Source organism: Prunus dulcis, chromosome 1, assembly GCF_902201215.1.
Source record: "Prunus dulcis chromosome 1, ALMONDv2, whole genome shotgun sequence".
Classification (NCBI taxonomy): domain Eukaryota; kingdom Viridiplantae; phylum Streptophyta; class Magnoliopsida; order Rosales; family Rosaceae; genus Prunus; species Prunus dulcis.
Genome location: NC_047650.1, coordinates 42,596,076 through 42,623,996, shown reverse-complemented (window position 1 = coordinate 42,623,996; position 27,921 = coordinate 42,596,076). Strand labels below are relative to the sequence as shown.

At 35.8% G+C, this 27,921-nt stretch overlaps 5 protein-coding genes, 1 long non-coding RNA gene and 1 pseudogene across 7 annotated transcripts; 3 read left to right on the top strand and 4 right to left on the bottom strand.

The window, feature by feature from the left end:
• The first annotated feature begins 538 nt into the window (after window positions 1–538).
• LOC117616713 lies at window positions 539–4,237 on the top strand. The gene is made up of 7 exons (XM_034346108.1): window positions 539–777; window positions 1,682–1,781; window positions 1,874–1,994; window positions 2,106–2,227; window positions 2,631–2,752; window positions 2,844–3,003; window positions 3,865–4,237. The coding sequence occupies exons 1-7, from the start codon at window positions 651–653 to the stop codon at window positions 3,995–3,997; spliced, it is 885 nt and encodes a 294-aa protein (XP_034201999.1). The 5' UTR covers window positions 539–650; the 3' UTR covers window positions 3,998–4,237.
• Window positions 4,238–4,798: 561 nt separating this feature from the next.
• LOC117616712 (kinetochore protein NUF2 homolog) lies at window positions 4,799–11,354 on the bottom strand. The gene is made up of 11 exons (XM_034346107.1): window positions 11,069–11,354; window positions 10,126–10,344; window positions 9,469–9,559; window positions 9,209–9,388; window positions 8,339–8,428; window positions 7,360–7,467; window positions 6,697–6,750; window positions 6,364–6,478; window positions 5,774–5,931; window positions 5,594–5,689; window positions 4,799–5,272 (listed from the first exon to the last, which is right to left on the bottom strand). The coding sequence occupies exons 1-11, from the start codon at window positions 11,341–11,343 to the stop codon at window positions 5,210–5,212; spliced, it is 1,449 nt and encodes a 482-aa protein (XP_034201998.1). The 5' UTR covers window positions 11,344–11,354; the 3' UTR covers window positions 4,799–5,209.
• A 180-nt stretch (window positions 11,355–11,534) lies between these two features.
• On the top strand, window positions 11,535–12,077 carry LOC117620338 (eggshell protein 1-like). Its single transcript, XM_034350508.1, has 2 exons — window positions 11,535–11,618; window positions 11,691–12,077. Exons 1-2 carry the CDS (start codon window positions 11,535–11,537, stop codon window positions 12,075–12,077), a joined length of 471 nt encoding a protein of 156 aa, XP_034206399.1.
• Window positions 12,078–14,433: 2,356 nt separating this feature from the next.
• On the bottom strand, window positions 14,434–16,262 carry LOC117613646 (glutelin type-A 2-like). The gene is made up of 3 exons (XM_034342240.1): window positions 15,915–16,262; window positions 14,824–15,532; window positions 14,434–14,717 (listed from the first exon to the last, which is right to left on the bottom strand). The coding sequence occupies exons 1-3, from the start codon at window positions 16,102–16,104 to the stop codon at window positions 14,588–14,590; spliced, it is 1,029 nt and encodes a 342-aa protein (XP_034198131.1). The 5' UTR covers window positions 16,105–16,262; the 3' UTR covers window positions 14,434–14,587.
• A 1,104-nt stretch (window positions 16,263–17,366) lies between these two features.
• On the top strand, window positions 17,367–18,153 carry LOC117615720. Its single transcript, XR_004584051.1, has 2 exons — window positions 17,367–17,642; window positions 17,969–18,153. It is a non-coding gene; the product is annotated as an uncharacterized LOC117615720 (long non-coding RNA).
• Window positions 18,154–20,959: 2,806 nt separating this feature from the next.
• LOC117620330 lies at window positions 20,960–21,992 on the bottom strand (annotated as a pseudogene).
• A 1,432-nt stretch (window positions 21,993–23,424) lies between these two features.
• LOC117616580 (probable 3-hydroxyisobutyrate dehydrogenase-like 2, mitochondrial) lies at window positions 23,425–27,506 on the bottom strand. Of its 2 annotated transcripts, XM_034345940.1 has the most exons (5): window positions 26,393–27,506; window positions 24,443–25,087; window positions 24,047–24,335; window positions 23,818–23,910; window positions 23,425–23,708 (listed from the first exon to the last, which is right to left on the bottom strand). In XM_034345940.1, the coding sequence occupies exon 1, from the start codon at window positions 27,323–27,325 to the stop codon at window positions 26,402–26,404; it is 924 nt and encodes a 307-aa protein (XP_034201831.1). In that variant the 5' UTR covers window positions 27,326–27,506; the 3' UTR covers window positions 23,425–23,708; window positions 23,818–23,910; window positions 24,047–24,335; window positions 24,443–25,087; window positions 26,393–26,401. The 2 variants fall into 2 exon arrangements, with proteins under 2 accessions (XP_034201831.1, XP_034201830.1); XM_034345939.1 differs by lacking the exon at window positions 23,818–23,910.
• Window positions 27,507–27,921: the final 415 nt, after the last annotated feature.

Genomic DNA, 27,921 nt, shown 5'->3' with positions numbered 1-27,921 from the left:
TATAGGCTCGTATGCACCTATACTATTTGTGCATAACCTCTGTTTCCCCAATTAACCTAAAAATGTTTCCAATTACTGTTGTAACACTTCGAATAATTTGAAATAATTCAAAACTATTCACTTATTGAAAAAAAATATTTGTTTTAAAGTTTAATTGATAATTTAAATAACAGGAGAATGCGGTTTCTCACACGCTATACCATTCTTTATTTTATGATTTCTTTTCTTTTCATTTTTTTAAAATTTCATTGTACACGCTTTATAAAAGGATAAATTTATCCTTACAATTGACAGCAAATTGGATGGAGTAGTAAAAATTTAGCCATAAGTTCTAAATTGGATTTTTATATAAGTATGAGTTTGAGTACTATTTTGGCTGACAAAATAATTCCAGGGAAAGCGGCACTTTATTTTTTTTTTTCAATGGAAATTTAAGAGAAAAGGTTTTGTGAAAATAATTTGAAACGTCGAGAATGTTAGTGTAGTTTCTGAAACTTCAGAGGTTTTGTGAAAACACTTAAAAACTTTGGGGTGTTATAATAAATAACTATAATTCCTGGTTAAAACGGGTCTTGTCATTTGGCAGAAGACCCAACCGAACCAAACTGTAATTCCAGGGACGATTTGGAGAAGTAGAGAAGAGAAGGGAAATGGAGAAGAGGACAGTGTACGTTTGGGGGGTAGCCATTCTCTGTTTTGTGGTGTTGATGATCGTCACTCCTGCCATCCCTCAGTCTGAAGCTTACCACGATTTCGCTGATCAGCGCGAGTTTTTGGGTCAAATCTCTCTCTCTCTCTCTCTCTCTCTCTCTCTCTGTATTTATGTGTATATATGTACATATCAGTATGTATGTGTCTGTTTGTTTGTATGAGTCGTTTTATACATATATTGAGATCTTGGGCTAAACTTTAGTGATTGCATATTAGTTCGTGCATAAATTGAAAACCATATATTGCTTTCTGCCCCTTTCCTTAGGTTATTGTGGAGCCATCAAAACTCAGGTTGGGTGTGAATTGTTGGAAGTATACGGGCTTGTGATTAAGGACTGGAATAAGTGAAATATATATTTGGTTAGCAAATTGCAGTTATTTCAAAATATATGATAATGGGAAAAATAGAGTTTGCAATTCCTGTTCATGTCATCATGCTTAACATAGTTAGAATTTGTGTTTAATGGGCTCACATTGCCAGGTTGTGCTAAGCTAAGCTGTGAATATTGTCTCGCGACTTTTAGGATTAATCATAACCTATGTGAGCAAAGATATGAACCAGTTTTTGGGGCAGAACAGCCTTTCGTGAGTGATGACATAAAATTGGGCTTCATTTCTAATATTGCTTTTCCCCATTTTAGGTTTCTACTGATTTTTCAAGTTGATGTAATAAGGTTTTAGTAAAAGCTCAGAGTCAAAGTAAAATATTGATTATTCTTCAAAACCTCAAATTTGATAGTGATTTCTAACAGAGTTTTGTTAAGTGTAAGGTATGTTGGGTTGTCTTGTAATTTAGTGGCTCTTGTGGGAAAGAATAATTTTAGTATAACTTATTATTAACCATGGTGTTATGGTTGTGATTGACTTGGATATTGGCCAAACAGACTACTTTAACTTATTCATTCATTATTTAATGCTTTTTACCTTTTTACTCCATTTTATTAACATGGCATCTTCATTTTATTTCCAGGTATTCCTAATACACTTAATGTGGTTTCAAATTTCCCTTTCCTTGTTATTGGTCTCATTGGTCTTGTCCTTTGCTACTATGGGGATTATTTTAAGTTCAGGTACTGTGGTTCTTTACTTCATGTACAATGCCTAGAATGAATTAAAAGCTTTATTGTACAGTCAGTGATTATTTTTGATATTTTAATAATAGCTTGCAAGGAGAGCTTTGGGGTTGGACGTGTTTTTACATCGGTGTGGCTGCTGTTGCAATCGGATCCTCATACTATCATCTGAAGCCAAATGATGCTCGTCTTGTGTGGGATCGCTTGCCAGTGAGTTTGATCTTGCAACAAAAGTCATTTGTTATATAGAATGTCAACTACTATTAAGATGCCATATTTTACATTAATTGACATTTTTTTTCTGTCTTATGACAACTACAGATGACAATTGCATTCACATCGATCATTGCAATCTTTATCATTGAAAGGATTGATGAGCGGAAGGGAACAATTTCCATCATACCTCTGCTTTTGGCTGGTATTATCAGCATATTGTACTGGAGGCAAGCACTATATTTTATTCCTTTTCATGATAATAATAACTTTTTCGCAAGCTCTATTTTGTACTGTTGAGAACCTGGGTTTTCTTCTTTGTAGCTAATGAATTATATTTACTAGAGTGTGACTAGTTTTCTGTACGAAAATGATTTTGGATTTTGCATGCCCTTTCACTGGCATAAAGTGAAATTGGGATTATAGAGTTTTGGGAGCAAATAGGTTTTTTTGTAAATCCATGATGGGGTTCAGAGCAGTCTCAAATGCATATCCTTATACAATTGTTTTTTTTTCTAACTTAACTGTAAACATAAATTCGGGAGACTGCTTTTGCATAATCAAACCGAGTTTCTTGATTTATGTAAACTCCATTTCCTGCAAAAAAATAATTTCTGTAATTTCCTTATCCAGGTTCTTTGATGACCTCCGTCCATATGCTATGGTCCAATTTCTTCCCTGCATTGCCATTCCTCTGATGGCTATATTGTTGCCTCCAATGTACACTCATTCCACATATTGGCTTTGGGCAGCAGGTTTGCGTTTTTAGTAACATGGGTTACTTTGTTGTTTCCTAAAACCTTGTATTTTCACTATATTGGTTATGAACTTTTCATGTTATTGCAGGATTCTATCTTTTAGCTAAGGTGGAAGAAGCTGCTGATAAAGTGATCTACGATTGGACTCATCATATTGTTAGTGGGCACACCCTCAAGCATTTGTGCGCTGCAATGGTTCCTGTATTCTTGACGCTTATGCTTGCAAAGAGGACTGTTGAACCAGCGAGGTGTTTATTAGATTTCCAACACTATTACATAACTCTTTAGTGCATGTAGAGATATATGGGATGTCTTAAAAGTAGGCATCATGATGAAATTCGAACTTTCCCATATCTTTCTAGCTTGGATGCATAGTATACGTATACTTACATGTGCACGTTAACTTTGCAGAAGTTAACCAAACTCATTGGCTCCTTTTTTTTTTTTCTTTTTTTGTGAGAACTGACTGTATCATGCTTGGATGCTTTGGACTAACTTGATTTTTTTTCTTTCTTTCATGTCATCCACTTGTTAGTGGTGCATTTGACATGATGCCATCTCTGGGTTTTGTATTTATGGATCCTCCATGGGATTTGTTGAATTTCATGAAAATTGTTAGTGCCTCAGTTGTGAGTAAAATCTATAGTAAATATGCTTTTCTGCTAAATTGATCTGATTTATTTGGTAGAATCAGACAAAACTGCATAATATGTTGATATATGTTTTCTGAAGGTGCAAATTGTTTTTCTGAATATCATTATTCCATCTGGAGTGATTCTACTTGAACCTGAAAAGGAAATGTTCCATTTATTTATTTTTTCCTCTGTAAGATTCTAATTCTTCTTTTACCCTGAAAGTTTAAACAACAAATATGAAAAAGGGAAATTCCTCCATCCCTTCCCCTCCCCTCCACCCTTCTTGGCCTAGGCGCCTCGCCATTGGCTGGCTGTTTTTCATTTCTTCTCTTTTTCTAATTTTTAGTTGATAAAGAGAGTCAATTGGGGGATAAAATAGAATCTTATTCTGTTTACTCGTTTGACCCTGTTATAATAGCACCCTTAATTGCAGTACTCTAACATGACTCTCTGTCTCTCTCACACATAATGCAGGCAAAGTTTGCTCAAGACATGGAAGATTTCCTGGACTAAATTTAGAAAGACTGATGGCACAGTAGAGAGCGATGGCACAGTAGAGAGTTACACTTGTACCTACTCTACAGTTCCAGTTGTGGAATCACAATAATCTGGCTTATAGTTATCTATTTCAGAAAATAGAAGAGAACTTTTCACTTGTATTTCAACAGATGACAAGAAAGGAAACGGGGAAAAAAAAAGTCACACACACACTTAGTTGTTGGCATTGGCTGCACACACAAACGATAATTGTAATTTTGCTTCAAAGTTACACCAAGTACAGACGCATCTCCATATTGTATATAAAGACTTTCATACAACTTCTTTAGTTTGATTGTGGGGTTGCTCATTTCCATTATGTTCATAGTGGCATGCGGATGTTCTGGGTTGTGGTGGTTCATGATCAATATTTGCTTCTCCATGCAACTTTCTTGTAGAAAAATCTAAGCATATTATCTTGGTTTTTTGTTCTTTAACTATGGGCTTCAAATTCTGTTTTTTCCTGGTTTTTCTGGAATTTTAGAGAACTTCCAACCCATACATGACCACCGTAATAACCTGAGTCTTGCTGACTTGCAAATATGAAAAATTAATTGACATGCAACCCTTGTTTGCCCTTCACTTTTAATTATAAATATTTTAAATGCAGATTATTACATGGAAGAGATTTTAAATTGGTAATGTTTGTTTATAAATATAAAGATATCCAAAACACAAACAAATGAGAAACAGCCTTCTTTACTATTGTCTTAATCAGGTTTAAACTCTGAAGCCCAAAGACTATCCTAAAGCAACCTTACGGAAGCTTTAAAACAAAGTGGGGCATAATCATGCAACGATTAAGATAGATAAATCTACCCCTCAACAAAAATAGTTAAATAAGTTGATAAATTGGTGTAAAACAATTACCTTAAGAACAAGCTCAAGCATAGTACATCATAGCTCTGATTTGATCACAGTTAAAACAAGCTAGCTTGAAAAGCATACATGAACCATGAAAGAACAAATAAACAAACAGCAACCTACATTACATGAACAAACTGTCTAACAGATGTAAGTGCGTCTTCGTCCTCCTAAATAATTACAACCATTGTGAATTCTCTGAAAATATACATGCAACTCAAAATCTATGAGGTTAACGACATGGCACCTTAATTTGTTCCTGCTTTTTTTTTTTAGAGATACAATCAGCAGTCACATGAAAGAATTTATAATTCTTATCCCGCCAATTAACTCTAGATTTTTGGCCAAGCAGGAAGAACGAGATATAAGTGCCTTGCCCTGCAGTCAAAACCGGCAAACAAAATCCCTGCTCCACGAACTATTGTCTCTCTCCATCAGGCATTGGCAGCAGGAACCTAATTGAGTTTTGATATTGGTAGAACTGCAAGCATTCAAGGTGCCAAACATAAAGTAAAACATAAAATTGTACTAATCACATAAAAGGGCAGCGCTACACAGAGTTCAGGTTCAGTTTACACTAAATATTCCTTGCTTGTTCACAATAGAGGGAAATGTTAAGTTAATAACAGAAAAGAAAGTGAAATAGAAAAACCTAGCTAAATGTAAGAGAGTTCCCCATTGGCTGATATCTTGATATTCCTTAAAATTCTATAATGAACCCAATGAAAAATAAATATTTCAATTTGTTCCACCAATATAATTCAGTAGTTCTAAAGGAAACAATGTTTCTATGGGAAGGTACCTCTTTCATGATCTCCTCACATTTACGTGCTAGTTGTTTCTGATGAGATGCTCCAGATTCTTTTATTGATGTAGTCTTTGCTGTGATAGAATCCACCTATCAATTGCAAAGCTAAACTATCAGTTTGTCCTTCAGACTGCCAGAGATTGGTATGCTCATTAATCTCATCACATAAAGTACCTCTGCTACTGCAGCTTCGACATCCCTTTGCCTTGCTTCCATATCACGCCTCCTAGATTCCACCTCCAGCTTCACATTATTAAGTTCTTTAGAAGCCTCCTCAAACTTTAGATCTCTCTCTTTTTCTAGCTGCTTTTTTAATTCATTAAACTGTTCCACTGGGGAAAAAGAAAAGGAGCTCAAAACTCTGTAGCACAACTAGCCATTTACATTAAGCCCTGTCTACATGTTTAAAAAGGAAAGTAACTCAACATAGATTGAAATAGGTTCCATTTGGATGGAGGGATTTAAAGGGAGGGTTTAAAATTTGAGTTTATGGTGCAAATTGCTTAACTAGAGTTTAATAATGCTAGTTTCTTTTGTTAATAAAATCAACAAATTAATTTGATTATTTGAAAAGAAAAAAAAAATGAGGGACTTGAATTAACACTTTTCTCTTAAGTATTTTATATCCCTCAACTTTTGAAACAATCAAACTTTATTGTGGATGTTATTAACATAAAATTGTGATATTTCTGCAGTTCAATTAAGCAATTTACTTAAAGATTCAAACCAACATCCTTCCATCCAAATCGACCCTAAGAAGCTACCTTTTCCTTCCCGTTCAACCAGTTTGGCCTGAAGAGACCTGCTTAGGACTCCATCATCAGCTAATTTAGCTTTCACAGCCTTAAAATCTCTGTCGACAGATTTAGCAGAATTGACCTAATGATTAAAAAGTGGCAACATTATGAAACAAGACATTTCAAGCAAAGAACACTTGACTGCACCAATAAGGATGCCAACAGTCAAAATCTTTTATCTTAAATAAGTAAATTTATACCATCACATCCATAGAAGACAGTATAAAATAAATCTGAACACAACAAGGACTTCACACTACGAAGATCATTCAAGCATACAAGATTATGGTATATACATACCTGTTCTTGTATAGCCTGCATCTGGGCCAAGTGCTTTGACAATTTCTTTGAGACCTGAGAACAAGCACAGAAACAAATGACCAATAAAAATTTACAATGTTGTATAAAACCGCGTATATTCTTTCATGGATACACGCATATTGTTGTCTGATATATTTATAGCATGTGCAGGCACATACACACATCAGTAACATATGAATGGCTGTTACTATATGATTTTCGAGTTTTATATTACTTCTATCAACTTACTAAATGGTTAAATTGCATCTTATTTATCATCTATTTTTTGAAAATTGTACGCGGACTTGCACCAAATATAGATCAAGACTTATGTGAGGGACAGTGGCCTTTTTATTTTTTCCTACAATACAATGGATTAGGGTGTTAAATTATTGGAGCTATTAATCACCATGTAACATAGGTTTACCCTTTATTTCGTAAATATTTTTTTTCTTTCACTTTGTTGCTTTAATCTTTTAAAGTTAATAGTCATTTATAACCAAATATTGTTTAAAACCTAAGACTGTTAAAAGATTGTGACATTTCTGGAATGCAAGCCTTCATAGCATTTTCTAAACTGGTTTGAAGATAAAAAAAATAAAATAAAAGAATAGCATCTAGAAAGGAAAGAAAAATTGAACTTTGAATTTCATAATAGATTACCTTTGTATAAACCTCATCAACATCAGTTTTCTCCTTAAAAGATTGCATTGCTGACCTTTCAAAATTCTTTGCCTCCTCTCGAACAGATTTCTTCTCTTCTAAAGCCCTCTTCAAGTAAAAATCTTGTCAGCAATTAATGAAAGAAAACTAAAGAAACACTGAACCCAATCAACATAACTAAAAATGAATAAAGTTACTGTTATTTAGTAAGATACAAAAACAAGTAGTTAAGAGCCCTTATTTGGAAAACCCACACTATGAGATCAAGGATCATTTGTGAATAGGCTACAATGAAAACTTGAGAAAAAGTTCATGCGAGAATGGTAAGGAAAAGGACAATAGGGGTATAAGGAAAGGGAGTGTGGAATGGGTATGGTGCATATTTACAGTAATCCAATGTCGATAATAGGGAGTAAAACCAAATCTGTGTGGATAAAATTTAATAAATTCAATCTCATATACCATGCATCTTCTGCATATTCAACTTGTATCCATAAGTCTAACTCTTCCATTCTTTTTTGTTTTCAAAAGGAGATGGAGGGAATCATCATATTCGTTATAGCATTTTCATTTTCTATTCATAATGGAACTGCTGAGGGCTAGTTTACTCCAACTATGAGTATTCATTAAGGAGATCTGTTGTCAACTTGTCACCGTGCATCTTTATTTCATGTCTGGAACCTTTAATCCGTTGGTGAAATTTGCTAGCCTCAGATTGAATTAATAATATCAAAAAAAAATTTTCCTTCCTTGATGTTTTAGATTTACCAGTTTATTATTTCTGGTCTTTTTAAAAGATTAATGACTCAGTTCATGAAATGCATGACCATATTAAATTGTCGCTTAACTACAGAAAAATAAAACTAGAAAAACTTTATGAGCCTGTTAACACTTGGAGTGGGGATGCAAACAACAGTAATGTAGTAGTTCTGTTCGGTAAATTGCCATTTACCAAATACAACTTAAACATAAACGATACCTGCAGTTTATCTGGTGATTGAACAATTCTTGAACGTAGATTTGCACTTTCTTGGACACTTTGTACCAGAGCAAACTCGGCGCTAGAAATCTGGAGCACGGAATAAAACAGAAGAATAATTGAAAATATTTAAATAGGCAATCTTCATGATGACCACAAAATAAAAGTTTAACACAACACATCAACGTACACAGTTGTCTAAATAGATAATCTGCATACTCACATATAAATAAAAATGTAACTATTAAATGGGGAAAATTGAAGATGGAAGAATTGAGAGTAAAATGTAACTATTAAATGGAAGTTTTAAAACATTTCTCTTTTATCTGTCTTCAATCCAAACATGTTAGAAGGACTGAATTTGTTGGCCCCTCTGCTCTCCTTCCTACTAACATAAGGTTAGAGTTTTGGGGAGCATGGGCGAGCACATGCACATACACACACAGACACGACACCTCTTTGCAAGATAAATTGCAGTTAAAATATACAAGAAACACAACCAAATATAGACAGACAAAAGGCTCAATCAAGCATAAAACTCTAGAGTAACCAAAACCAGAGTGGAAGTAGATGCGATAGATCATCAAATTACACTTGGTGGTTGTCATTATGAATCAAAAAGACCTGAGTAATTTCATTTTAATCTTACATTCTATTGCTCCTTTAATGCCTCTGTCTCTGAATTTTCATAACAAAATCACTCACCTTCCTAAAATTGTACTTCTCAATTTTTCTAACCATTCAACACTACCAATTACTTAATCTCCAGCAATTACAACAGCTTTCCTAGCAGGGTTTAGAATTATTTGTGTATTTTTATGTTAAATACTTAAAGAATATATCAGTTTTCCTAGCAGTCAATAATCTAACCTTTTCCTCCATTTCTCCAGTCTTCTCCTTCAACTTTCGAAGAGAAGTTCTCAGTGACATTTGCTGATTGTTAAGGCCTGCAATTGTTTGGCGCAATTCTTTTACTTTTGCATCTACCTCTTGAACAAGAGGTAACTCCTTTTCTCTTGCTTCATTGTATTCCGCAATCTCTGCATTCAACTACGACTCAAATATCTAGTGAAATTGATGCATGTTCACAATGAACCTTTTAAAGACACCTATTTTCATATTAAAGTTACCTGGGAAATCCTGTCCTCCCACCTGTTGCGTTGCTCATCAATATCAGTTACTTGATCCACAACTCTGGTAAGGATATTCATTTTTGTCTCTCTGTTAATCAAAAAATACAGCTAACATGTGTAAGAAGCAATAGTTAAGATAAAATTCTTTAAACTATAACCCATAATTTTTCATATGTAATATGTGTTCTATTTTATTTGAAGTTAAAAATGGGAATAACTATTGCTTAGGAAAGGAATGATTGGGACAGGAATTTTCTCTTTTTATTATTTTATTTCTGATCACTTATTAGAACACTATACTTTTGGTTTACCATTAACCAACGAAGTACCATAGCTCTCATGAGAAAATCAGGTGACACAAATTAATACAAGTTCTTCCTCCAGGTTTCCTTACAAAGCAATATTGACAAATTCAACCCTCCAAACATGCATCATATACATTCCAAGCACACTTGGAGAGCTCATACAAGAATTTAACTCAATAATATAAACAAATTTAAATGAAAAGTGGAGGAAACTGTTATTGTCACTCCAATCATGCACTCCACTCTTGTAAACCATAAGGGAGGAGTGCAAACTGACCTTTCTTGGAATACCTATAACAGCTCCCAAAGTATTATACTTTAAAAGACTAAATAATTGCACAAATCTTACCTGTGAAGACAAAAATTGAGAATTGCACTGAGAAAATATTCAGTTCGATCCATCTCTGGTCTTATCAGATCTTTTAGGGTGAATCTCTTAGGGCAATCTACTAAGGCCACCACTTCCTTCATCCTGTTGTACAGCTTCATGCTCCGAGCTGAGTCAACGTGAAGATCCGGGTTCTCAAGTTGCTCCAAGGCAGCAAACTCAACTTGCTCATAATCTTCCCTGCATAAAGAAGAAACCCCAGGAAGGTTTGAAGCTAAGATTTTATTACGAACATTGGTACTAGTCCCAAATTAGAGAAACAATTATAATAGTAAGGAGATTCGATTTCTCTTCTCTTCCTACCAAAACCAAACTCTAACTAACTGCTGATAAAACTCAAGAAAATTAAAGAACATAAAATTCAACTTAAACAAAAATTGATGTATAGGAAAAAATTCATGGTAGAAATTTACTCTGTGACAAAGAGCAGACAAGACAACGGAGAAACTTCCGTTGCCCTTCTTAGTGACTATTGAACGCAGTAATTCCAAATTCTCTCTATTCATTTTCTTAGAAACCAAGCACGGCACTAGGCTGTTATTCCCTCCATTCCATTAAGGAGAAAAATTGTTTGTTCAACTCACTTCCCTTCACCCAACATCCAATCTCACTAACATCAAATAATAAAAGCTCAGAAAATCTTCAAAAACCCAAACATGGATTCTTCTTCACTTCTATCCATCTCTCTCTTTTTCCTTTTTTTTTTCCTTCAGGAACCAAACAGAGCATCTGGGTCCAAGTCCATCTCTTTTTAAAATTAAAAAAAAAATTACTAGAAATTAGAACCCAAAAAAGTGAGAAAACATAAAAAGGAGAAAAATTAGGGCTTTGTTTACCAGTGAAGTGTGCAAATTTATGGAGAGGAAAGAAAGGGAGAATTAGGTTTTTCAGGAGAGGAACGTACTCGTGGAGGAAGTCGATATGGCTGAGGATCCGGGCGAAGAGGTCGGCGACGAAATCAGGGTTTGGGTTGACAAGATCGCGGTCAGAAATGGCGACGATCTGAGAGTCGGCGAGGATTGTGACTATGTCGTTGCGACTCAGCTTAGGGAATTCGAACTTGGACATTTCTCCTCCTCCTTCTCCTCCTCGTCCTCCTCTCTCAGTCGTTTGCGATAATTGAGAAGAAAAAAATGGAACAGAATGATGTTTTCCCGCTCCTTCGAAAATTGAAATCATTTAGGTGTATTCAATTTAGATTTTAAATCATTTTAAAGGAGTTATAAAGTTGATAAAGTTATTTGAATTTAATTGAGTTTGACTGAATTATACAAACTCCACATAAATTTTGACTGAAATTGTGTATAGATTTTGACTGAAATTGTGTGTAGATTTTAACTGAGTTTGTTAGAGTTTTATTATTGATTTTAATGGTGTTTATAACATTCAAAAACGAAGAATTTAAGGGTGATGACAGTGATGGTGATGGCGATGGTGGTGGTGATGTGAGGAAGGTAGTGGTGGTGTCGGTGAGAGTGAGGTGGTGGATGGGGTGGTGGCAGTGTCGGTGATTGTGATGGTGCTAGCGGTGGTGGTGTGGTGACAGTGAGGTTAATGGTAGGAGTGATGGTGGGACTGGTAGTGGGGGTTGCGGTGGTAATGGGGGTGGTGGTGAAGGTGGCGGTGGTGGTAGTGGTGACAGTCGGGGTGATGGTGGGAGTGATGGTGGAACTTGTAGTGGGGGTTGCGGTGAAGGTGGTGATGGTGGTAGTGGTGACGATGGGGGTGATGGTGGAAGTGATGATAGGACTGGTAGTGGGGGTTGCGATGGCAATGAGAGTGGTAATGGTGCTGTTGGGTGTGGTGGCGATGGCGGTTGTGGTGGCAGCAGTGATAGCCATGATAAGATGGTGGTAGTAGAAGTTGTGAATATCTTGAGAATAAAACTAATATATCTCTCAAAATCTCTATGATGAAGCAAAGATTTGTCATGCCCTAAATTAGTCTATAATCAAACGAAATCCACCATTTTTTGTATTTTCTTTAAAATCAAAGAGTTTTGTAGTACACCCAAACTTTTATGAAGTCTTTTAAAGTCGTAATTGAATGCGTCCAAATTTGAATGGAGTTTAAAGAGTCTGAATTGAATACATCTAGAATTGTACATACTTCTATAAAATCGTGATTGAATACAACTAAACTTTTAAACTTCTTTAAAATCTTTTAAAATCTCAATTGAATACGGAAAAGATTTGATGGGAAATTCTCATGTCTTTTCCCAAGGGACTTGAAATGGAAGATTTCTTTCCCATATTTGGTAATTCTAATGAAGTAACCAGGAAATGTCACTTTATTTCTTTTTCCACGTTTGGTTTGTGCAAGAACGTAAAACAAAGTTTATTTAATTTTCCTATTATACTCATATGAAATCAAATAATAAAAAATGCATTTAATGCTATAGTGCAATTCTAAATATACGAGAAGTCAAAGCAATCGATATATTACTGGTAGCATTTTTGCTCACTACATTAATCAAAAGTATATGCTCACCACCATCATTAAAACGTGACACCTGTCTCATAGTTAATCTTAGTTAAGTTTTATGTGAGAATTAACAAAAAATTGAAAAAGGGCCTACAACCCAGCACTTCTCTCCTCCTTTCTTTTCCTTTTGTTTTCCCCTCTTCTCCTTCCTTTCTCTCTTCTCTCTCATCTTGCTGGCACTCTCTCCCTCACTTTGTTTCTTGTTCAACCCTTTCAATGTCCACAACTAAGTCGTGGCAAATCTAAGACTGGGTATGCAAAATGGTGTGGCTTGAGCATGGGATTGAAGAGCAAATTAAACAAAACAAACACAGAGTCTGCCTTGATACCCATAGTGACGGGGCTGTGCACAGGGCAGGCTAGGTGCCTGCCCAGCCAAAAAATTTTCAAAAAAAGAAAAAAATATATATGCGTTATAAGCCCAGCTCAAAAATAAAAAGAATTAAAAACAAACCCTACCCATATGTTGACCATCCTTGTGGTTCCATCTTTTCTCTCGTTCTCTTTGGCTATTAACTTCTTCTCTCTCTCTCTCTCTCTCTCTTTGCTACCAAACAGCAGTAAGTTTCTCCCTCTTTTTTTTCTTTTTTTTTTGGTGGTCAAATTCTTCCTCGATTGGCTACATCTTCTATTATCTTGGGTGGGCAACTTGGCAATGACATCTTCTCCTCTCCTTTTGTCACCAACAAGATATTATTCTCATTCTCTCTTGTGCTATATATCTTTAATTATAGTTTTAATTTAAAATTTGGTATTCTAGGGTTTAATTAGGGATGAATTATAATTTTGAGATTTTGTTGAAATTAATTAGGGCTTTGATTATTCTAAAGCTTTGATTTGATATTTTGTTAAAATTGAGTATTCTATGGTTTAATTATGGATGAATTATAATTTTTGGTTTGGTATTGTTTAAATAGTGTTATTTTGTATTGCATTGCATTTACTTTTGGTTTTAGTTTTAGATTTTGTATTTGTTAAACTTTTATTTATGGATAGAGATTGCATTTGAGGGTAAGGCTCATTATGTCCATGTGACTAGATGTATCTTTTTATATTTATTAATAAAATTCACTTGTACCGTCGAGTCTAGTATGTAAGTTTTACTCAATCAGCTTTTGAATCTTGGAACCACCGCTAAATACCTATTACATGAACTTCATCTGGGTATCTCTGTGCCAGGATTTTGAACACTTGTCCGTCCATTTGGGGTGGTCCTGAGGCACTTTTGGATTGATTTATACCACACAAGCCACATTTGAGCTTGTAAGCTGAAAGGTGCTTGCAGGGTTTGGGTTTGTATATGAAGGTTTGCTAGTCGACATCGTTGACAGAGATTGAGAAAGGAAGCTCTGATTTGTTACAAATCAAAAATAAAAACTTTATTAACAAAACTGGCAATCATAATAATAATAATAGATTAATGATAAATAATAAGATTGGCAGAGCAAGATCCAATATTCCAGTAAAGATAGAGATGGAAGGATTTGTTTCGGTGGATGGTTACGCGGTGTGAGAGAGGGAGAAATACAGAGAGAGAAGAGAGAGAAGGGTCCCGTGTGGGGAGGAAAGCTACAACAATATGTTAGTGTAAGAAGGAGGACATTGCCAATTCAAGAGAACCGCAACCTTAACAGCCTTCGAGACTCATTAAGAAGTCTTCCATGACACAAAGTCCAAAGAAAATATTTTATTTTAGGTGGGAGATTGAATCTCCATATGAAACCACAACACGCCATTGATCCGCACAATCCTTTAGAATAAGAGAGGAGTAAGGAGATTTCACATAAAAAATGATCCACACAATCTTTATTTTATTTTATTATTAAGAAATAAACTTTTATTTAAATCAGTAAAAAATTTATACATCACATAAAAGAGGAATTAAGCCATGAAATCTTGCAGTGATCAACATGCATGGATCTACTCAGATAATGATTGATCAGATCTTTCTAATCCTTGAGCTGAGAAGATCCTGCAACTCTGGAGTTATATTAAGGGCTATCTGTAGCATCTCTGGTGATAATGCCCCCAATGCTGATGTCTTGCCAGCTAAGTCTTCTAGCACAGGTCTGCAAAAATAATGACAAATTATTATTCCTAAATAAAACAAAAACAAATAACAATTATATTGTCTTGCAAAAATGAAGTATTTTTATATGATCATCTTCTGCTTACTGGGAACTTGTGATGACAGAGAAACACTCCAATCCATTTTTCCCTGCAAGTTTAGCCACCATGAAGAAGCTTGGAACCACAAACAAATCACCAGCTTTGACTTGTGTGTCCAAGGCCAGTTTACCATCAAGACCCACAATTTGAATCTGCCCACTCCCTCCAGCAACATAAACTACTTGAACTGTAGCATCAGCTGTGTAAATTGGGGAGCTAATTGCATTGGCTTCAAGCTTTATGAAGCTTGCACTTAAACCAGCCTGTTTGAGAAATGGAAACTGCTTCTCAGTCAATGTTGTTGTTGCACAAGTGATGTTGTGGACAAGTTTGTGGGTGGAGTTTTCACTGGGCTTGGGTATTTTGGTCTTTTCATCTTCACCCAGCTTGATGATCAAAACCCCAGTCTGGCTCTTGGTGATTTTGTCTGCTTCATCTTTGGTAATGTTGTAGGCCTTGCTCACAAACTCAGTTGAGAAGCCTCCAAGCAAACTTTGGGTTCCAGCTAGAAGGAAATAGGTGAATTGACCAGGAATGTATGCTCTGGTAGTTTCACCCAAGAAGACAACAACAAGTTCCTCAGAGTTTGAGCCTCCATTGTTGAACCACCATGAGACTGATCCAAGGGGTACTGGTATCACATCCCCTTTCTTAAGCTTAATCACCACCTCCTCTGATGTGTTGGGGAATACCATTCCAACTAATCCATCCTCACCTGCATCAATATGTCATTAACTAATCCTATCAATTTTCCAACTTCTAGGTTTACAATTGGACACTGCGTATGTTTGTCTCACAGTATAAGTTTGGTAAGCGAACAATAAATATATCCATCGTGGCAAACATCATAAACAAAATTTTAAGGTCAATGAGGAAACAAATGTTTATGTTAGACCATTCCAAACAAAAATAAACACACACATACACACGATCTTCAAACTTCTACGAGAATCGAATAATTGATCAAGTTGATTATGATCTGATAATATAAGTTTGATAAGAGAACGTACCATATATATCCACTGCAGTAAACAACATAAACAAAACTTTCATATAAAAAGGTCAATGATGAACACAATTTTTATAAAAAATATTACCTTGAAGAACATATCCCAGTTTGGAAGAATCAGAATAGTGAGGAAGAGCAAAGCCATGAGGTTGAAGAACAAGCTTGCCTGCACCAACCTTGGCCTCAACAAGAGCTGGAACATCTGAACTTGACCAAATGTAATATGCTCCACCATCTCCCTTAAACAACTGCTGGGCTTGCTTGGGTGTTAAGTCCATATTGGCTTCCACCTTCAATTAGTTGAGAGAGAGAGAGAGAGAGAGAGAGAGAGAGAGAGAGAGAGAGAACAAAAAAACCTAAAGCCTACGAACAAAGCAATACAAATCAGATCTGATGAGGTTTATGGGTGAAGAAAGAGGTGCAGGAGTTTCTCCATTATATAGAGAAGAAGAGAAAATTTAAATGATCTTGATTTCTTCCACATTTCCTCTCTTTTTCCATAATTTTATGTTCAAATAAGCCACGTGTCTTGGTTCAATTCAACCAATTTATGTTCAAATACGCTTCTCATTAGTATAAAGTCAACAGTTGAAATATATTTTACAATAGACGTATTAGAGTGGCACTACAATATATATAGAACGTACATTATTAGGCTAAAGTCAACAGTTGAAAATTTCTTTTACAAAAGATTATGTTCTGTTTAGATGGGGTTAATAATTGAAGTATTATATGTGGCACTCGATCAAAGAATTCCGGGAATTTAATGACACTCACGAATTTGATGACTACATGCCTTTTCAATTTTTGTCACCTAAAGTTCCAATTTTACCCACTCTCCGGCCCACAGCTCAATGCCAACGATGAGAATGGCAGGGAGGTAAGAAATTGGAGAGGTTAAGTTTACGTGAAGTAAGGAATTAGTATGTGAAGAAGTCATTTGCATTAATGAGATAATGAAGTTATTCACTTCAAGCTTAACTCTTTAAACCTAACTCTGCAAACCATGCTCTACTTTGACATAGATATCTGTAGGGGTGGGCATTGGAACCGTAAAACCGCAAAACCGAACCAAACCAATCCGAAAGAAACCGAAAAAAACCGTGTTGACCGAAAAAGTCAAAAACCGAGACAAATCCAAACCGAACCGGTTCAGACCGGTTTTCCACCCTAAGGAACCGGTCCAATCCAAACCGGTCCAATATAATTAATTTTTATATTATATTTATATTTATATTTAAAATATCAAATTTTGTAGGCCCAAACCCAACTATTTCATTATACCAACAAAAAGCCCAAATTTCCCAAGTCCAGCAAGCCATATTTTAATATCCTAGTCACATCAAATCTCACTTCACTCTCTCTCTGACGCACTTTCTCTTTTCCTCTCAGATTTTTTTAACTCTCTTTTTCTTTCTTTCTTCTCTCTTCCGCCTGTTTCCCTCTAGGTTCTTCAACTTCTTTTTACTTCTTTCTTTCTTAACTCTTCTGCCTCTTTTCCTCAGTTTTTTTTTTCTGCTTTCTTTCTTATTCTTTCTCCTCTCAATTCGTCTCCATTTTTTTTCCCTCTCTTTTTCTGATTTTCTGTTACTCTGATTTTTTTCTTCTTGGTTTTATGTTTCTCTCTCTCCCTCTATATCTCCTTCTTTGCAACTCTGTTTTTCAATTTCTCTTTTTTTCTCTCTTCATTTTTTGTTTCTCTGTACATATGTGTTCATCTTGTAGATTTGGGTGAAGTTCTTGTAGATCTGGGTGAAGTTCTTGGAGATTTGGGTTAAGTTCTTGTAGATCTAGGTAAAGAGCCAATTCAAAGCAGGTCAGCGTCTCTTATCTCACCAATCCCTTGTGAAGATATGTATTTTTTTTTTTTGTCAACAATCCATTTTGGTGCTTTTATATGGTATTGATATTTTCTATGATTTTGGGCTGATGATGTTATTGAGGTCTGATTCTCTCTTCTTTTTTTTTTCTTTCAATTTTTTCCTGTTGTGTTTTGACAGACATGTTCTCTATTCCTGATATCATTCCTCAGTGGCAAAATCTTTGAGCGTTGTTGTAAATTTTAGACGGGAAAGAAGCTCATTCATAATTCAGAAAAATAAAATAAAGTTACAACTGACAATTTGTTGCTCTTTGAAATAGGTACTGAAGTAGCATGGATAAAAAGAAAGACTGAAGATGTTGCAGAAGATTGAATATGTTCTATTTCTGTAATTTGTTTGTAATTAAATTTGTTTATTTTGTTTTGTTTTTAGGTTGTAAGTTTTATTTTAAGGCTTGATATTTGTTGTTTTGTCAAAAAATTGTATTAATGCTTGATGGATTCATTCAATTTGCAGTGCGTGGATGTGAATTGGGCCAATCGGTAATAATTAGGCCCAAAAGGTTTTAAATATCAATTGGGCTGAAACTTACAAAAAAATTTAAGAACAAAAAAAAAATCAATTAAGCTGTGTGTCGGCCCAAACCGTAAAAACTGGAACCGAACCGAATCAAAATGGGTTCGGGTTGGTCTGGTTTTCTCAAGCATTTTAGTAAAAATCCGAATCGGACCGGACTGGTGAACAGTACCGGTTTTGATTTTAAATTAATGCAAAAACCGGTTCAAACCGAACCGTGCCCACCCCTAGATATCTGTAGTTGGTAATTTTGTGTTCTCGCTTGCGTTTCAATTGTCATCTTTGAAGACCCTATGAGTTTTTTTGAGTTAAGATTTATTCTAACACTCAAGTTAAATGAAATTCAAATCTTATAAGGGGCGTATTTTAATGTGTTAGTGTCTACAAAATATCAAGGATCAAATCGTCCACATGACGAAGTAGAAAATCCGACAAACTACATGTACTACGGCACTGCTCAGCCATCATCACCGATCAAACAGCCCTCCTGTATCCCACAGATATGTCTCTCTTTTTTTATGTTTGATGTAGACCTCAGCACATACCTAGACGAAGTACTGTAGAGGACAACAACTTGTCAATGGCATGAATCACAAGAAAGAAGTAAGAAGGTTTTCCAGTATATCTATTATTTATTAGAGTCTAGAGTCTATACAAATCAAAATCAAAATCAAAATGAACTCATTGAAAAGTACGAAATGTATACGTATATAGGACCATTCTACTGCTAATCTCAAAACCCTAGGGAAATGTGCGTGAAGCAATTTTCAAGGGACCATGACAACTACAAAAATAGAGGTCTAGTTTGTTGGAGAAGAAAGGACAGGTCCCCACCCCCAACCACCACCACCACCACCACCAAAGGAATCAAAATGAACTCGTCCAAAGAAAATATAAAGTACAATAATTGAAGAGAAATACCATTAAAATGACAGCTAATTCAAACTTATTTACATCATTTAATGCTTTTTGTACACATATGGACAAATGCTTTCCAAAACTACCAAATTTTGAGTCAGTGTTCTTTCATTTCAGCTGTTTGTGTTTATCTAGCCGACCTTTGTTTTTTGTTTTTTGTTTTTTTTTTTTTGAGAATCTCGACGGAACGAGGGAAACTTTATTGATAAAGTGAGAAATGACAACGGGGGCGACAATGTGCCTGGGAGCTTGTGATCTGTCATCTGTTTGTATTCTAATTTTATAATAAGTAATTTGTATCTTTATCATTTAAGGAAGAAAAAAAGAGATGGGTCGTGCCCACTTATTTAAAGCTAGTAGTTGACTGTCATTTTAGAGTTCAATAAAATAAACTATGAAATGAAATTCATTTTAATAAAGTGACCCACCATAATAACTTTATATTCTTTCTCTTATAATAACTCTGATGTGTTCTTATTTAATCTACTTTTAATTATTCTTCTTTAAAAAAAAAAAAAAAAGTGTTAATATAATATTGTCACCAACCAAAAAAATTATGTTATTAATTTTTTTTTAAATTCAAAATTGATCTCTTTTTAAAGATTTTTTTGAAACTATTTTAATTGTATAATTCTTATCGTGATTAACTTTATTCATTTTATTTTATTTAATTATAAAATTTTATTTTAAAAAGTATAGTTTTTAATTTGTAAGCTATTGAACTCTACCACTGCAAGTGAAACCGAAACCTTTGATTTACAATGGGGCAAATAGACCACTGATTTGAAACTGAGATCATTAACTTTTTATTTAGTACATGTGATAATTTAAATTACAGAAGAATGAGGGGTTTCTCACACACACACATACACACTACCAAGGTGTTATGAGGATTAATTCAAACATGAAACCATTGATTTGCAATGGGGCAAATAGACTTATTAAATCAGGGGTGCATTTTTGCTTACCACCTTTAGGTGTACCCTCACCACCCCTCCCAAAAGTTGACACATGTCCATGGGTTTAACTATGGTTAATTCTTTATTTTTTTATTTATTTGATAACATTATTATGAGAGAGAAACAATACTTCAATAAAATTTTTCCTGATTTACCCTTATTAACCTAGCAAATTTTTCACTTTTCTAAATTAATTAACAACTACCCAAATAAATAATTGGCAATTGGCGTGCTTTAATATGAATATCAATTCATAAATCCCCTTGTCCTGAACATGAAAGCAACCTTGAGAACTCGATAGAATGGATAGTCAGGAATCCTATGAGTCATGGAAGATCTCCATAGCAATTCTGTATCGTTCATGTTGTGAAATACCTTTGGCAGCTTTATGTATTCCTTTAATCCTCGTATGTGAGGTTGGGCTGTGTGGCTCATATTGGAAGTTGATAATTTTAAAGCTATGGATTCCTGACTCCTAGGATTCATGACTATCCATTCCATCGAGTTCCCAAGGTTGTTTTCGTGTTCATGACAAGGGGATTTGTGAATTGATATTCATATTAAAGCACGCCAATTGCCAATTATTTATTTGGGTAGTTGTTAATTAATTTAGAAAAGTGGAAGGTTTGAGGTTAATAAAGGCAAATCAGAAAAAATCTTATTGAAGTATTGTTTCTCTCTTATAATAATGTTATCAAATAAATAATAAATAAACCATAGTTAAACCCATGGACATGTGTCAACTTTTAGAAGGGATGGTGAGGGTACACTTAGGGTTAAGGTGGTGAGCAAAAATACACCCATTAAATCAGTAAAAACTGATACATCACATAAAAGAGAGGACTGAAATCTTGCAGTGATTATTGGAGGTAATTAATTAGATGATAATTGATCAGATCTTTCTAATCCTTGACCTGAGAAGATCCTGAGTTATATTAAGGGATATTTGTAACATTTCTGGTGATAATGCCACCACCAATGCTGATGTCTTCCCAGCTAAGTCTTCTAGGACAGGCCTGCACAAATAAGGGCAATTATTCATAAAATAAACTATAAAAATAAAATAAAAATTATTGCTCCCCGCAAGAAAGGTCTTGAGTTCAAGTGCTACTATCCGTGTAGTGTGGATGAGTATGTTATTGACCCTCTCAATAAGAAAGGTCTTAAAATAAACAATTATTGCTGTACATAATATTGTACATGCACATTGAATATTGTTTAGCAAAAATGAAGTATTGAAATTAAGTATTTTATATGATCATCTTCTGCTTACTGGGAACTTGTGATGACGGAAAAACATTCCAATCCATTTTCCCCTGCAAGTTTAACCAACCATGAAGAAGCTTGGAACCACAAGCAAATCACCAGAGCTTTGACTTGTGTGTCCAAGGCCAGTTTACCATTAAGACGCACAATTTGAATCTGTCCACTCCCTCCAGCAACATAAACTACTTGAACTGTAGTATCAGTTGTGTAAATTGGGGAGTTAATTGCATTGGCTTCAAGCGTTATGAGGCTTGCACTTAACCCAGCCTCTTTGAGAAACGGAAACTCCTTCTCAGTCAATGTTGTTGCACTTGCACTGGTGATTTTGTGGACTAGTTTGTGGGGGAAGTTTTTTCACTGGGCTTGGGCATTTTGGTCTTCTCATCTTCATCTACCTTGATGATCAAAACCCCAGTCTGGCTTTGTTGATTTTGTATGCTTCATAAACTCAGTTGAGAAGCCTTCTCCAAGCAAACTTAGGGTTCCAGTTACAAGGAAATAGGTGAATTGACCAGGAATATAGGCTGTGGCAGTTTCACTTCTTTTCTCACATCCCATTAAGTTGTAAAGGCTTAGATCGTACAAGACATTCAAGTGATCTGTGTTATGTACAATGTTACCCATATTTCAGAGTAGAAGTGCTTTCTATAAAAGCAATCCCAAACAGCCCATAAAGATAGTAATCTAAACTTTCTGTATTTTTGGTGGCTACAAATATGCACCCACTTTCTTATGGTTTAAAAAAAACACCCTCTACCAGTGGTTAGGTTCTTACTCCTACTTGCAGTTGAGTGGGTAAGGGTAATCAGTTATACCGACGACTGAGCCTATATGTGTAAAGAAACTCGCCTAATTCCCGACGACATTGCCCGATTTTTGTACTAGTTACACTTCCTATCAATAAAATCCTATCGTTATTCTCTCAAAAAAAACACACCCACACATTGAACTATTGAAAACACGATGAATGATGGACCACTTAAATGATTCAAACAAACAAACAAAAAACAAAAAAAGATGAATCACTTAAAAACTTTTTTTTTTTTTTTTGGCAAGCAGTTTAAAAGTACTCAAAGTACCCTTGCACTGGAAATCATGTATTTGAACCCCTCTTTCATTATTGATTGTATAAAATTTAAAAAAATATTTTTTAGTACCATCACCAAATCGATCCTCCTGTATCCCATTTGTTATGTTTGTTTGGACTTGATGCAGCCGACCTAGGAACACAACTATCACTTGAAGATAGGTTTAACATGTTTTTCCACTATGGCTCCGTTTGCTTCACAGAATGGAACGGATTCGAAGGTGATGTCATTAAAAACCATGCATGTGCGAAGAGTGAGCTATGGCCACCAATTCTACTGCTAATCTCACCGACTGCCACATACGCACATTCCAATTCTGAATGTGTCATTTTATGCATGTTCCTCGTTTCTCCAAAGAAAAATGTGAGCAAACTAGACGGGGCAAGCGAGTAAACTACCATTTGAAAACCTTACTAATGACACGTGCGTGTCTCATTCAATCCGCACAAAATGGTATCATAACCAATCCTCAATATGAAGAATTCTTCACCGCTACTTGTATTTCATTGTCTAAGTTTTCCCGCTACTTTTGGAATCAAAATAATAATGCAACGTACGCACTCCAGGGCTACTTAAATAATAGGGTCTCAGACCCAAAATTTTATAAAGAAAGGGATAGGGAAGGTTTTGTAAATGTGTTCTAGGGAAATCCAATTCTAATGGTTTTAATGTGTAACTATATTGGACATGGATGAAGATTATGATCTTTTATAATGTTTTATACCCTCAACTTTCATATTATGAAATTAAGGGTTATGTTTACTCCAAAAATCTCCCAAGCCCCATAACGAGGCCAAGTCTATGTATACTTAAATTATAACCTGCCTCTCAAATTGTGTGTGAAAAATATAGTTTTCTGATAGGTGTCACTTTTTTTTTTTTTTTTGGTAGAAGCAATAGTATATAAACTAGAGGAGGAGGAAGGTTCTCTCACACATTACCATGGTGTTATGCATGAGAGTCGAATCTGAAACCAAGTGAACTCTTTTATCTTTTTGTTTTTTGGGGTCCGAATCAAATTCCATAAAAGCCCAATCAAGGGAAAGGAAGGAAACAAAGCAAGGCCCAAGCAAAACAAAGTTACAAACAAGAAGCACGAGAAAGTTCAAACTAAACTACAAAAACAGCAGCTATTGCTTCCTTCACCCTTCATTCGATCACACAGCGCCAGCCGGAGGGCATCCGAGACAAGAACATCAACCAGAGACGGTGGTGGCCGGTCAGTCCAACTTTACAGTTCCAACTCTCCCACCTTTACGGATGCAAATAATTCAGATAATAAGCATGCAAAAACTACACATTTTGGTAATCATTTTTCAAATTTAAACGTCGAGATTATTAGAACCTAGAATAAAACATACATAACTCTTGCAAAGTTCGTGAGGGCATCCACCTCAGTCAAAGAAAGTATATACGTCTATCAGCAGGGTTGGGAAGAACCAATTGAGTTTTTTCTGTATTTCGTATGGGGTGTGCAATAGTTTTAATAATAATAATAGTGAATTTTACATATAGGAAATTAAGGGTTTAGAAAGTAGTAATTGATTTAAAGGAAAGAGAGTATATATGTGTATAAATCATAATACGTACCAAAGGCTTCGTATTTTTATATTTGTCTCCTTCCTCTTGCAAATCACGATTAATGTTGAGGCACACGTAGTGAGAATATTCAAATGCTCCCCAAACGTTTTTGCTAAAATGTCTTTCTTTGAGAGCATCACGAAAGACCCATCCTTCCTCAAAGTCAACTTTCTTGTTGTATATCTTTTCTTGGGCCTCCTCCCTTTCAGCCACGGCAACCATTTTCTTAATGTAATGGTTAAATCTCTCAGTAGAAGATAGAAGGCGTGGATGATCTTCTAATTACCTAAAACAAAACCTTAATTCACAAGCGAAAAGAAAAGATGTAATCAATAAAAATTCAGAAGGAAAAAAAAAAAAAAAAAAAAAAAACCCAAACTTGACAAAAGATATAGGTTTCCTTACCCCTGTGTTTTACGACGGATCATGTCCAAAATGTCAGATGACTTCAAGAGTTTTGACGAATTTTCATTGACGCAGCTAAATCTTTAGCGGACTCTGAGATAATCTCTGCAGATAATCACTCCCATAAAAAATTTAAAGTCTGCCCTATAGGCGGATAAAGTGTGATCTCGAGGATTAATTAAAAAAAAAAGATCTATAATTTATAGATGGTTAGTTCCTAGTCACTGTGGATATTGAAATGTATATGGTGAAATGGCAAAAAGCCAACCTTGCACCATTCCACTCCAGCAAGTCAATGAACTTAATAATACCCCTTCAGAGATAATTGAAAAAAAAAAAACCCATTAACAACATTATTATTGTTTCAGAAAACAACAGTTAGGAAATATAATATTGTAATTATTGTGCCTTTAGGGGGAAATTTTTTCCTTTCCCCATTCTCCAACTCCTCATCTTCATCTGCAACCCAAACTTGAAACTATCCACCAAAAAATACCCAAACTGGAAACAGAAGGAAAGTAGGACAAACTTTTGATCATGAGGAGTGTTCGTGGAGGTTTTTATGGTTCCTATAATTTTTCTTAAAGCTGAAGATGACATTTTTATCAAAGCGGGAAGAGAGTGCGAGCCGGGCTGAGCAAATCTCTGAAAATGTAATAGAAGAAAATGAGTTAGAGACATGGAATAGATGTTAGACACAATTTGACACGTTGACTTAAAATGGAATTGAAGAAAATGGGTTAGAGACGGCGCAAAGTTAAAGTTAATGACCCCATAATACTGAACAGAAGACCTAGATGTATGAAATGAAAGTACAGCTCAGTCCTACATCTGGGGCTCTATCAGTTTCAGTAAAGGCTAACCAGCTTTGAGGGTTATTGGAGTCAAACATCATGCATATGGACAAATTTAGAAAGAAAAAAAAACACGGAGAAAAAATCCAAAATATGAGAAGAATGAAACAAGTTGGAGGCAGCTACTAAGCACCCTATTAAACTAAAACTACAAAGAAAAGTGATAGAAGTTGACACAACCGTGATCGAACAGATTTACAGGGACATTATTTGTGCCCTAAAAAAGGAAAAAGAAAAGGACAGTAACGAAAATGTGTAAAATTCTGGATATCTGCTCCTTAGCACCTCTAGAAATGGCCGAGGAAGATTTACAGTTGGATATGTAAAAGTCTACCCTACCACTGCCAGCATTCTTGGAGAACTTATCTGAATTCTTAATTTAAACTTCTGAGAGGATTTTGGCAACACAATAGTGGTCATTCCAAATTTCCAATACCTCACAGATGATGAAACTGATGTACCGACCAGCTCATCCAATGATGAACAACAGAATTGTGAGTTGATAAATTTACAGCTACATTTAGGTCACTAATTTAGCGATCATTCTTTTTGTATTTGGTCTACAACCCTACTTAAATTTTTAAATAATTCTTCTCATAAATTAGCCTTGGGGAACAGCATAGTCAACAATACCCATCTGAGGTGTGAGTAATACAAAAATCAAAAGCGTGCAAAGAAAACTACAGTGTGAGCAAAAAGGTGCATCCCATAGCAACCATAAATCTCTAGAGAGATCAGTAGTACGTTCAAAATATTTTCCGTCAGAAGCCAAGTTTCTTTACGAGTCTACTGGTTAATTCATTACAAATTCTAGTTTCCAAGAGATATTATAAATGACGTTTTACAAATCATTAGGAGAAACCAAAACCAAAACCAAAAACATGAAGCAATCAACATATTTGATAACGATGTCTATTATCAATATTAATGTACAACAAACCGTTTTAAAATTCTATACATTATAACAGGCAGAGCTACAGAAGCCAATATTATAAAGCTAGCAAGCACCTTAATTGCAATCGACAATAGTAGTTTTGCCAAATGAACAAATAAGCACACTCATAACCATTAATCACACATTTCAAATTGAGCTAACCATTTCATCTCACTTTCCATTGAGCCTCTCTATGACAGTGATAAGACCTTGACCGCCAAGCTTCCCATCCCCATTAGCCACCATGCCAGAAAACAACTGCTTGCACAATGCAGCACCAGGCAACACCGCCACCCTTCCTTCCTCATTCTCCTCCACAACATCCACACCCATTCCCAAATCCTTCACCATATACTCAGCAAACCCACCAGGCCTGAAGTCCCTCCCTATAATCCTTTCCCCAAACAACTCCATCACCATCGACCCGGCTGCCCCGCCCCTCACCGCCTCCATAAACTGCTGCACATCCAACCCGGCCCGCTCGGCAAACACCAACCCTTCGCTCAACCCCAGCAAATTCCCACCCACCACAATCTGGTTCGCAATCTTGCAGTTTTGGCCGGAGCCCGCAGGACCCACGTAAGTAACCTTCCCCAAAACATCAAACAATGGGGCCAACCACTCGACCACGGAAGCATCACCGCCGGCAAGTATGGCAAGTTTGCCTTCTCTAGCGCCAATGTCACCCCCAGACACTGGCGCATCGACTGTCCAGCAATCTTTGGCGCGCGCAGCATTGAAAATCTCCCGGGCAAGGGCTGGATGACTACTTGTCATGTCGACGGAGACCGAGTTTGGGCGGAGGCCCCAGAGAAGGCCGGTTTCTGGGTCGAGTATATTTGATCGAACATCTCGTGGGTGTCCCACCATTGTGAAGACGACGTCGCTGACTTGAGCGAGTTGAAATGGGGAATCGGCGAGTTGGGCACCTTGGGATTGGAGGGGATGAGCTTTTGAAGGAGTGCGAGCGTAGATGGTGAGGGAGTAGCCGGCTGAGAGAAGGCGGGAGGCCATGGCAGCACCCATGACGCCTATGCCAATCCAGCCTATGCGGGTTTGGGAAGGAGAAATGGGGTTTGGGTAAGGAGTTCCCATCAGTGTCCTGAAGAAGATGGTTTACTGAGAAAGGAAGCTGGATGTCTGGTGGTGAATGAATTCACTTCAAAATTGAAAGAGCCTCGTAGCTAAGAAGCCTAATGGGAAATCACTGGAAAGTTTAACTAGAAAGTTTTTGGTTCATACGATTTTCCCTTTTTGGAAATGAACGCAACTTACACTTTTTAGACTGCCAATTGAAAATGACTTTCTAAGAATAATGATAATTGTTGGCAAAACTATTAATTTCAGGAGAAAATTAAAAAAAAAAAGAAGGGAGTCTAGCCGGCTATACTAATAATTTATAATAAAAAAGAGGTATGGCCAAAATTAATAAAACGCCGAGTATAGCCGCACGGCTATACTATTAATTTGAATAAATTTTTTAAAAAAGGACCGCCGCGCGGCTATACTCGTTTAATATATTAGCTTTAAAAAGTGCATAGCCGCGTGGCTAGATTGATAGGAAAAAATGGACAAAAAATTAAAAAAAACTGAGTATAGCCGGCTATACTCTAACTCAAAAAAAAAATTATAAAAAAAGGGAGTATAGCCGTCCGTCTGGCTACACTCTAACTCGAAAAAAATAATAAAAA